We start from the raw sequence: 12,922 nt of genomic DNA on the forward strand, positions 1-12,922 counted from the left end.
ATTTCTTTGGTCCATCGTTTTGTCCTAACCCTATCTATTCCGATGTGTTTCTATGTTTAAAGATCTCGACATATCGTCTCAGATATTTGATAAAGCGTCGCCTTTTCTGAACTCAATGTGGATCTTCCTTTCTTGTGATTTCATTATTAATTTATTTATTCTTAATAAATTATTTATTCTTTTATTCTTAATAAATTATTTATTCTTTTATTCTTAATAAATTATTTATTCTTTTATTCTTAATAAATTATTTATTCTTTTATTCTTAATAAATTTGACTGAGGGAAAAACCTTTTATTAAAATTATACCTTCACAAACAAGATAGGTTAAATAAAAATATAAAAAACAACTGAAATTTCTCTTCAATCTTTAAAAATATTCTTAGTAGTTAAATATTCCCTATTTTGCCGTTATTAATTCATTAAAGAAACCTTACTAGTATTCAGTTCTATTTCTATTTTTCAATAATGTACTCAATATAAGAGTAGCAGCTCAGCTGACTGGAGAACCAGGGAATCTATGATCGAAACTAGATTCGATGTTGGGGATCTTACTTAGCTCACATTTTAGTGCTGGCCATCTGGAACCTGTATTTATCCGCATATCACTAAAGTAGTCCATACCACCGTGTATTTATTTATGCTGAGTATAAATATTTCAACTCGATAAGACAACCAATATAAACACTCTTTTGCGCTACAATATTGAGACTTATGTGTCTTCACTATCTATAACCAGTTTCTTATTGAGATTAGTAAAAAGGAAATAAAATAAAATTTCTCTCCTTTTAAGCAAACAGAAAATTATTTCTTCACATTTATTCACTTTTTGTGAATTTCTAATATCTTTAAACAATATTTGTGATTATAAAAATGTTTTCTAAAATTTTTTCAACAACTTTTAGAAATATAAATTATTTCGAAATAAAAACAATTTGAATTTACGGAGTCTTCTTTGTTTTATTTTAGTGAGAATTTTATTCAGCCATTTAATTTAAATAATTATCATTTACAATTAGTAAATAAGATTTTGAATAATGCCTAAGATTTTTTCAAGGAATATAAATTTGACTGCGGTCAATGATTATTTAAGTTGATAATATGGGAAAAGCTACACTATTTCATTGCAACCATTTAAAGAATCCTGAATATTATCCTAATTTATATGCTCGCAGAGAACTTAGTTTCGAACATCAGTAATTGATATTCTGTATACTAAGACTATACTTAAAACGAATGTTATTTAATACCATGAAACTCTTTCTCAGATTTAAGACACATAAAAACCCGTAATACACCATTCATCAGTCATTCGATCGTTTGGATCTTTTATGTTCTGTCATCTTATTTTTTCTCTTTTTTAAGCATTCTAAACGTCTAGAAGTAATTGATTAATAAAATTTCATTTAATGAATAAAGTGCTACAGGCAAAATATTTGTTACAGGCCCTAAAAAAATTTACTTAGTTCAATAAAATCATCTTCAATATTTGTTACCCTCTTTAAAGCGTTTTGCAAGTATGACGCATTTTCAAGTTGCTCTCATTGACTGTTAGAATGTTATGCTTAATTTTGTCTCAAAATAAATAATTCTGTGATTAAGTTAGAGAACATATCACTTTTCCAATTATTTTTTATTTCAGGCAAATGGCTTTTATTTCAAATTGCTCAGATGTATAAAAGTTATTTGCAGACATATAGGATGGTTTAGAACGGAGCTTCTTCTGCCAAGCATGGGAGTCTTCAATTGTCTGATTTTTGAAACAAAACGGGATATAAACCTGAAAATTCATATACTTTTGCAAGAATCTAAAGGAAACAATTTTCTTAATAAGGCCTTCAAAAACCCAGATTATTTAATTTATTTATTTTTGATATTTACTTTGAAAAAGTAGTCAAAGGTATAAGAAGACTATATATTGAGAAAATTGTAAAATGTCTCGCAATTGATTTAGTATTAAATTTAGTATTAAAAATTATTAGATTTGAAAAGGGGGTAAAAACTTTTCAATAATGTAATGTCCTAATTCTTAATGAATAGCTTAAATCAAGGCCTTTTGAACTTTTTTTTTATCCTTATTCAAATCCTTATGAATTAGAAAAATGTTTCACGACTTCAGTATATATGAAGATAAATGAGAAAATAAAATAATAATTAACAGATGATTTAAGAAAATTCAATTTAACGCTGCCCTACTTAACAATTCACCATTTCATCGCAGCCATTCCTAGTATAGGTTTAACTAATTTTAAATAACTTAATAGCTGATTAATAAAATTATTTACTTACGACGCATTTGACTTGAAGTAACATGGTTTTATCAAATAGATTTAACTAAACAATAATGCTTTAGTAATAATTAATTTCATGAAAAATAAAACAAAAAATAAATTGTTATTTATATTCCAAGCATTCTTTACACAAAACTGCATATATTTACTCAAGTGTTATCATGAACATTTCAAAAAGTCATCAGTCACAGTGTTGAAAAATTATTAGGGAAATTTAAATGACATGTCTTAGCTTAGCTTTGCTTAGATTTGTAAGCTATTTTTAGTCACAAGTCGTGAGGAATCCGAATAAAGAACGTGTTGTGAAGGTTTTCACATTCCCAAAACTACGTAACCCATATAGTATCATTAATCACAATTTCTGGTTTTAAAAAAATTTTCCATAGAATTATCTTCACAAACAAAAATTCTAATTCTGTATTCGACGAAAACTCTAAAAACTCGAAATGAATGTTTGCTTCGATCTGATCTGAACATAAAGCAGTTGTAAGCTATGCTCGGATTTCCGCTTAGCTATGTGAGTAACAAATAATAATTACAGGAGTTTTTATAAAAATTTACTAATTTTTAAAAATCCCATTTTAAACTTTTTCGATTACTTTGGGACACGGATTTTTTTTTTTTTTTTTTTTTTTTTGTATTATAAGAAAAGCATCAGCTTCATCTATTCGTAAATATATTTATATTCTTTTCCAGAAAAATAACACTTTAAAAAATAAGCTCAGTGCATTTTATTCCCAGTTATTTATTTATTGGAGGGGGGGGGGGGAGGAGATGATGATATTTATATTTTTGAGTTTTCTGAAGGTTTAAATAGAACTTATTTGTTTGAATAAATTTTTAATGAAATTTTATAATTTTTTTTCAGAAATTTAATACATAATTTCTTTAATACATTAATCTTCTTAATTCTATATTATATTATTTTAAATCTTATTAATACATTATTATAAGAAAAAGTAAACAAATTTGATGCATTGTTACTTTATGAATTAAAAATGGTCTAAATATGAAAATTAGAAAAGTTTTTTGAGTGAAACTATTAATATTTTTAAAAAATATACAACAATATTCATTCCACTGATGCCGTACTTAAAAAAATTAAGTTGAAATTGATACTAATCACTTACTGTACTGAAAAAATTCATATTTACGAATAATTGATGATATTATATGCATTTCTTTTTCATACATAGAAGTTCTAAATATTTTTGACTTTGGAATGGATTTCCTTTGCATTTCACCTAGCAAGTAGAAGGCCTTTCTTAGTTTAGAGTTATTAATAAATACAATAAATATTAGTTATGATTTATAATGTTCATAATGCTCTGGGGTGTTTATGAACATTCTTATAAATGAGATAGCTTAATTGACCTTGATGCTCTATATAGCAATGGGTAAAAATCTGCAAATATAACAACGCAATGTTACTGATATAACTGCGTCTTATTTCTAAAACGTTAGACTATGGAAGGCAATTTTTTAATTTGAAAAAGAATGCATATTTATTGAACACAACAGAGCATGATTATGCACTGTCAAAAAATATACTACTCTTCTCCATTTATGTTATTATTTTAACCTGAAACAAATAAAGGGGGTCTGCAAAATGTGTGCCCAATTACCTTCATTGGCCTTTTTTTTTTTTTTTTTTTTTTTTTTTTAGGAATGCAACTAATTGATTGTTCAGTTTTTCGTGCCCTGGTAAGAGTCCCCAATGCACTTGTCCCACTTGCTCCACATTTGTTACGCCACAAGTTCTGTAATAAGATACCAAAATATTTATTTGTATGAGCTTTAATAGAAACTTTTATTATTAATCTTTGTAATTAAAAAATTGTTTTCAAGTACACCACATCAAAAAACATTATTATAATGTTACTATATATATAAACTATTTCTTTACAAAATATTACACTTTTTATTGATTTATTTTTTATAAGATATGTATGTGGGAATAAGAACATAAACTTTTTACAACGTACTATAATCAATTTCTTAATAATTCTGAATGGTTAAAGTAACAAAACTTACGCATCCATCTAATGGTCTCAAAAATTTTCATATATTCATAATTTTCTTGGATTCTATATAGAATTCGACAAAAATTTGCAAATAAATCTGTACGCATGTGTAAATTGTTCTGACAGATAAACATGCAACTTTTCTGTGTCTCATTTCTTCAATTTTTGAAAAAGAAATCAAAAAATGTTTTTGTTCTTGTATTTGATGAACCAATAAACGCATTAAATGGTTGGTTAAAAAGAGAAATATAATTCACCCAACCAAATCTTCAATCTATCTACTCATAGCAATCCATGGATTGCTTAAAATCGAACAAATTTTAGTAATATCCGCTATTATTCAACTATCTAATCTATTTATATAACCAAAACCTCAAAAACGCAAATTCACGACATTCATTTGAAAGGAAAAAGTATTCTAAACCGTTGGGTAACCATGAGGAAAATGATCGACGCGAAAAGTAAGAATCAATGTTATCAGGGCGTCATATAAATACTAGCAGGAGCTTATCGGCTAGTATTATAAGCGATAGTTTATTACATACCTCACGTCTAATAGGTAGAAATGGTTGCCAAGCAACGACGTTGAAAAGTGCAGCGAATACAACGAAGGAATTTAGTTTAGTTGGGAAAGAGGTAAAGTCAGTGTCAACGGAGAATGTCCACGTGGCAGGTAAACCAAATTTTTTACTCTCATTTAAAACTACTTCATGCACTGTTGTTTACATTATGCACATGTTGTTTATATAAGAAGTTATTATTAGTTAGAGAGTAATGTTTATTAATGAAAAACGTTTTTAGCTCACCAATGTTACAGAATGTACTTCTTTGAATATTTATTTTTCTATACAATAGTATATCGCAGCTTGGGTTGTGTCGCTAGAAATGTTTTTAATTCAAAATTTGAAGGTTATCATAATTTCTTCGAATAGATGAATATGTTAAAATATACTAATTAATTATAATTTTAATTAAGAAGTCGGATTTTTTGATAGAATGATACATTTCAAATATTTTTTTAAAATAAATTTGTAATGTTATATAAATAGATCAATGGGAATATTTTAATTAAAAAATTTTGTTAAAAAACTTAATGTAAATGTTTTCAAAATAAATCCATTTATTTGATTAATGTAACATAAAATTTATAGATGTTTAATTTATTAATAAGATAACTTATAACAAAATCTTTTAGAAAACTGTATTATTTTTTATAAAATAATTTTTAACTGAAACTTTAGTAAGTCCCTAATTAATTTAAAATAAAATAAATATAATTTTTCTAATTTTGTCAAAATTAGAGAGTAATAAAAAAAAAATATGGCTTTTTAAATTACTTGGGAATATATTTTCCTCTTTCTTCCAAACTGAAATTTTAAATAATATTGTCAGGCGTTTTCAAATACTTTTCTTGGTAATCTTAACAAATATTTTGACTTTTTTAAAAAAATTATGTTTCTCCATTACTTTGATAAATAGATATCTTTTCTAGAAAAGAAAATTCTTGAAATACCTTAATAAAATTTTCCATTATCGATAAGGTTGAAAAAAAAAAGCATGAAAATGACGATTTCATAAGCTCAAAAAAATTAATCTACAATAATATTAATTATTAAAAAAAATTTTTAATCAATTAAAATTGATTAGTAACGCATAAAAATACTTACAATATCGCTTTTATCACGTTTTGGCAAGTAGAACAGGCATTCATAATATAATTGATATCTATTTGTTAAAGATTATGAAGCAACACGATTAAAAAACAGTGAGAACATTTCCTAAAATCGTCGAGAATACTCTGCTACAACTATATTATTCTTAATTTTAGTTAATTAATGCAAGGAAATATGTTTACACGTAACGTGCACCTCAGAAATACATCTTCTAAAGTCACAAAAAAAATTTTTTTTGGTAGGAAATTCCTTACATTGCTTAAGATATCTCAAAACACGTACTTATAAATCAGAAAACTTAAACTTAAAAAGCAATTAGAGTGTAATAATATGTAAATTAAAAACCGATTTTCTTTTAATTAGCTTATTATAGATTAGCTTGACATAATCATGGTATTTCTAATAAATTTCTAATGCTGGTGTAGCTTCAAAATCGAGATATTAATCTAACTTGACGTAACATAAACCCAAATTTCGTAAAATTCGTGTCTTGTATTATACATTAGGTATGCGAAAATAAAATTTAAAAAAGAGCAATGTAATGTTATAAAAGACATACAAGATTTTTTCACTAAAATGTCTCAAAGTAATTTATTGAATGCTTTTAAAATTATTAAAAGTTCATTAATCTGTTTTTTTCCCAATGCTTTTTGCAGACATTTAAGACTCAGAACGATAGAAAATGATTACAACGTTACTTGTAGTGATATCCGGAGAATTACATCTTCTTACATCTGACTTTTATTTCTGAAAGGCGCGAGCATCTATGGTCGATAAAAAAAGAGAAATAAAAGGCGTTTCATCAGTTTTTCCATGGGATTTCTTTTTCACTTACTTAATGTGCCGAAACAAGCCGTAAGTATATTAGTAAATATTTCATTTTTGACATGGTCGAAAAAAATTATTAGAAAAAAAAAGGTCAAAAGAAAAAAAAATATGTTTCTTAAATATAATTCATATTCATTAGCAATACATAAAAGCATTTTTACCTTCATATTCCTTTTCTCATCTTTCTTTTCGAAGATAACGATTCATATATTATGATTAGCGACGTGTAGACTTATTTAAACAATAAAGAACCAACTCCAGTTTTGAAATTTTTATACATAACAATTTACATGAAAGATTACAGGAAAATTCTAATTTTGCATCGTACCAAAATCAGTTATCGCATTTTGTGTAGTCTTTTGCATGGACGAAATTAATTCAGATTTTTTCAGCAAATATTCAACGTTATATATCGTTTAAAATAGATAATCCGAACTTCACAATATGGTAATTGGTTCTTGATTACATAACTAGGTCCATTTATCTTTTTTTTAAGCTATATAGAAAAATGAATGTTTCCAACGCAATAATTATTTCATAAGTTTTTGAGATAACTAAATGGCTTATTCCCCTTTCATTCCCTCGACTATTATAATATTATGCATATCCGAAAGCATTCAAAATAATTTATGCTTTTATACCATTTATAGATTTTAGATAAATGCCAATGCACACTTTTAACCAATGATATATTTTTCTTTAATATATCTGAAGAAATACCATTGTGCGTTACCACAATCCACATGATACCACTCAAAGCATCTTCAGGTAATTCGAAATTAATTTGATCTGTGTACTTTATCAAAATTGCCTTCTTTTCAACAGCAGTGATCTAAGAAATTCTCACTATGTGTAAACTCTACTAAAGGTGATTCATAGAAAAAAGGCATATATAGAGTGAAATGAAGTAACAAAGCGAATTCTAAAGTAATAGGAAAGTCATCTCTAAAATTCCAAAATTCTTCACAACTTCAAAAATTTACTGCTTTAAACAGTTACTGAAATCTAACAGCATACAAAAAGTTGTATTTAGTTATGACTTGTGTCTATTTCGTACATAAATTGCTTTTTCTTCCCGAAAAAACTGCTTTTGGCATTTCTTTAACAATTTGTATTCTGTGTTAATTAAAGGCTTCGATCCATTCTACTAAAGAATAAGGCAATCTATTCCCTCACAGATCTCATGCTCCTTTCCTATTCACCCTATAAATCTTTTATCGATTATCTGCCATGATGCCGTTCAAGGAGCAATTAAGAATCCACCGAGAGAAAATATTCCCTTTCTCTCTCCTTATGAAAAGAGATTTATTACTCCTAACACACGCGAAAAATTGCAGTATAATTTGAATCTACGATAAACAGTTCCAGAATTTTCTTTTAGGTATTTCCTTTCTTGTTGGCAAATGTCGATTTCATTTGTTTCATGTGTTTCTAGTGCTATTAGTCTGGAATAGAAAACCGGCATTATCGAATTAGCTTAGACCTATTTCTCTCATATTTCGTCTTCGAATAAATTAACTATTCAGATATTTTTACTGTTTTTATATATCACCTATTTGGAATCATTGTGACAAAACTGTAAAAAAAAAATTGACTTTTCGAATTAAGACTCCTAAATGGTATCTAAATTAATCCTTTTTGTCCTTGCGAAAGAGGTAAAATGGCCTCTCACTTTTCTGCTTCTCGACTTGCACAAATTCCATTTGGAAAAAAAAAATGACTTTCAAAACTACTTTCTTAAGCATTTGCATTTGGTAAAGAAAAAGCTCAATGCTTTTTACCAAATGCTTAATTAAACACATAAATTTCAAAGTGTGTATTAAATGTTTACTAATTCTTTAATATCAAATAATTTCATTAATTTATTTATAAAATACAGTTTTCATCCTGATATTTAAGTGATTTGGTTCGAAAAAAAGTTTGCTAACATTTAGGAGAGGCTTTTCCACACTCCAGGAGAGCAGACAAAGTGGGTGGGGCCACAGTGATTAACAATGAAGAAGGGCCACAATGAAGAAGGGCCACAATGAATATCACGCATAAAAACTGGTCTTCAATCTCAACCGATCTTTTAATATTAAATAAAGGTATTCATTTAGTGATTTCTGACTTTCGTATACAATGTATCCCTCACAAATATGTTATTTCGAGATTTCTATTCCTAATTCTTTGCATTATTCTGTGAAATATAGTTCAGGCATTCTGTTCCTCTTAGAAGGATGTAAAACTCAATAAATGTAATTTCTAAATATTATTAAGTCTGGGATTCAAATTATCGTGTTGTGATTCAGTGACAGATTCCCTACTAAGCAGACTACGTAGCCGCCTAAAGCCTACGTAGGGCAGCAATATTAAAAAATGTTATTAATCTAGTTTTCAAATAAATAAATTTGTAAAAAAATGCAAACTCAATAAACTATAAAGTGTTAAAACTACAGTATTTACATTGAATTATTGAAATCATTAATAAATATTAAAATGTAATTAATTGCTTATAATTCAGGACATTTTGGTCAATTTCACTCCTTTAACTATCAGTTTCTGCTACTCGTCGTCTTCTAAAAAGATTTATAGTACTCTATTCCCTCATATCACTACTCTTATATTGAAGTTGATATTGATGATTTTGTAAAATTAAGTACAATTTGTATGCATTATAGTCTTTTAAAAGATTTAATTTTCATTTTCGAAGCTTTACAAGCTCGGAGTGAAATCATATATGTATTAAGAAATTTCAGCAATTGTCTATTCGGTTATCCAACGCAACCCTGTTCCGGACGCTAAAGATTAATTGAAATTTTATTGTATCGTGGAAATTAATTATTCAGTTAAACAATAATATATGCTATATTCCATTTGATAGGCCCAGTAAAATAATATTTTTAATGTTATATTTGTTTGAAGCTTTTCCTTATAATCTATTATAATGATTAAATACTTTTATTTGCAAGTAAGGAAATCATCAACTGATAATTATGTTTAATTTTTCGCACTTTTTATAACTTTAATCACTTTTCCGTAGATAAATATTTCTTAAAAATATAGACAAATGAATATATATGCTTACTAATTTCAAATGAGCCTCCTTTTAAAAATAATTTTCTAATCATTCGAACTTCGACTTCACTGTAACTTTAACTTCTAAGTTGCGCTGGCTATTCATGTTTCCACGGAATCAAAATGCTGAATTGACAAATTCCTTTTTTAAAAAAAATATAAGCACATAATGTTTTCTCACGGTAACTTTTTTCTGCTTTCTGCCATCCTATTCAGTTCGTTACGTTGCTCTAGCCATAGCTTGGACTCAGTCTTTTTGACAGACTAAAAATTGGATTATTTGCTTGAAAGTATGCAGAACAAGAATCATTAAAGAACTCCAGCAATTGCTTCTTCAAATTATGTTTTACACATATATATTTTCAAAAGATTTGTAACAATAAAAACTTAACTAAAATAAATCATTAACAAGTTTTAAAAATTTCGAATGTGAAACTTAATTGACTAGTTATTAAAATGAGTTGCCGTCACAGCCTTCAAAAGAGGGACATCATCATGTACATTTCTTGGGACTGAAAAAATGTCTAAATCTGCCACTACTGTGGTTGCATCATTTCATACATGATTTGGCTTAGTTTATTTAAAATGACATCCTGCTTTGAATCTGCACGAGAAATATTTTGGGATGAACATTGTATTCTTATGCCGTTCCTGATGATGAAGATTACATCTAAGTTGGCAACCCCTTTCTTAAAATTACACTTCACCTTGCATTGTTTAACTCAACATTTATAAAAATGATACGATAGATCTGCTCACGTTTGCTGGCTTGTTATGGATTTTTGCAATGAACAAGAAAAGACGATGCTGTCTGAAAAAGTAATAATCAAAGAGCTTTAAAGACATATATAAGTATACATTAGCAGTAAATTTTTTTAATTTTTTTCTAAGTTTTAGTCTTGAAATCAATGTTTCTCAAGCTATTATCAATTGTCGCCATTGAAATAAAAATTTTGTTGAATTAATTAACTGATTATTATGTTATGAAAATAATAAAATATTTGATTATCATGAAAAACACACAAGATTTAAACAAGCAAAATTTAAAAATACCAGTAGATAAAAATGTGAATGAAAATTAATGCAAAATTTCATCTTTATGAGCATGAAAAATATGATATCAAATTAATGTTTGAAAATTTAAACATAAAAACAGATGAGAGTTTATCAAAATAAAGGATTCTGCATTTGTGTCAATAAATTTTTGAAATAATAACTCCGTGTTTTTTTTCATCGTTCAATAAACATAACTGAGTGCAGTTGAAATAAAATGTACTGATGTGGGAACGTAAGTTCTTCTTTCTAAGAACTTACAAATGAAAAATTAAATTACTTGAAAAATTAACTCGTTGATAAGATAAAATTAATAAAATAAGATAAAATATTAGAAAGGATAAGACTGTAATAATAAATGTAGTCAAAATATTTATACTATGAATATTACTTGCTTGAATATCTTTGCATCATAACAAGGCATTAGATATGCTTTATATACTGGGAAAAATAGTTTAAAAAACGATATTGAAACCAAAAGAGCAAGCAGGTTTAAAAATCTTGTAACATTTTCATTCATTCAGACACTTTCTTAAATACCGATCTATACCTTGCGCACACAAAACATAATTATTATTATTGTAATTTGGTGATAAAAATATCGGGAAAAGATAAATTCAATGGTTAGCATAGTAAGTGGTATTTGTATCCAAATGCATACAACTTATGGAATTCCAATAAGCTACTTGTATTTATGAGGATACTGTGTCTGCATTTCTACCAAATCTCTCCTCCTCCCCAAAAAATCATTCACTTATTCACAAAATAGATAAAATTAGCAGAAAAAATGTTGTGGCTATGCAGAATAAAAAAAATGCATAAAATCTTTGAAATTAAAAAAAGCATTCTCAAATTTATATTATAATGAATGAGCTTTACATCTCTGAATAATACAATTTAGAAAGTGATCTGTAAATTATAAGATGAGGAACTGCTTAAGTAGGCAGATTTTTGGTCCTTGAACGGCACGATAATGGTGTTGCTGTTTGCCGATGGCGGAACGTCTCACACTTATGGTGGTTTGAAGCATGAGAAACTTGTAATGAATTTTATTTTAGATGCTTCACAGCTCCCGTATTTAGGTATTGTACAGTAATTCAAGTGCGCTATATACGGAGTCAGAATATGGGGTGGAGTGATTATTCACGATTATATCCCAAATATGTATTATTCGAAACAAAATTACTTGCAGCGGGAAAAAAAGAATAATTATTGTGTATTATCTCAAAACGATCAAACAAAATCATTCATTTGACTCAATATTACGAATTATCATTACGTGAATGCAACTATTCACACACTGAATGTTATGGGGATACACGGTGACCGGCAGAGTTTATTCGTAGAGCCACAGTAGTTACCGGTAACCGACGAAGCTAAGATTACTAGAAACACATAATTCGAGTAAATGTTAAATAAGGCCTAGTGATCAGAGCTCAGCTTCGGGACCAAAGACTGCAGACTCGAAACCCAATTTCAGGCCGTGCATCTGGGCCTGATGCACTTTAAATCTGACATCATGGGTCAAATGTCCACCAACAGGTGAGGCGCGGAAGCTTTGAAAAGGACGTGCCAGCTCAGGTGCCGTCCCCATCATTTGAACGTCATTCCACATGACGAGGCCCATCCCAAAATAGTCCCGGAGTTACTTTCAAATGGGACGTTAATATAACTAAACTAAAATAAAACTACAATTAAATTTTTCCCCCTCATTATTTGTAGACAATAGCATGATCAAGTCGAAATATTTTGTTAAACGTGAAAGACGTTTATTGAATGCAAATATTAATTATGTGGACATTTAACACGTTTACTTAATCCTTATAGGGCATTACATATTTTTATTAATTTTTTTCAACAAGTGAACGTTGAAAAATGCACAAATTCTATTGACTATCAATTGGTTATAATCCTTTTAATCTATATTGAAAAAATACAGTTTTTGAAACAAAAATATTATTTAAATGAGAGCTATAATTCTTTTTCCTATATAACT

The 12,922-nt window shown here is 27.7% G+C and overlaps 1 protein-coding gene across 1 annotated transcript in view; it reads left to right on the forward strand.

Moving 5' to 3' along the window:
* Nucleotides 1-4,924: 4,924 nt before the first annotated feature.
* LOC129960635 (beta-1,3-galactosyltransferase 1-like) overlaps nt 4,925-12,922 on the forward strand; it is a 29,935-nt gene continuing 21,937 nt past the window's right edge. Inside the window, exons 1-2 of the mRNA XM_056074181.1 lie at nt 4,925-4,988; nt 6,645-6,843. Of these exons, the coding sequence (XP_055930156.1) occupies nt 6,755-6,843 (89 nt within the window). The 5' untranslated portion in view covers nt 4,925-4,988; nt 6,645-6,754. The remainder of the gene's footprint in view (nt 4,989-6,644; nt 6,844-12,922) is intronic.

This window comes from Argiope bruennichi, chromosome X2 (genome assembly GCF_947563725.1).
Source record: "Argiope bruennichi chromosome X2, qqArgBrue1.1, whole genome shotgun sequence".
Taxonomy (NCBI): Eukaryota; Metazoa; Arthropoda; class Arachnida; order Araneae; family Araneidae; genus Argiope; species Argiope bruennichi.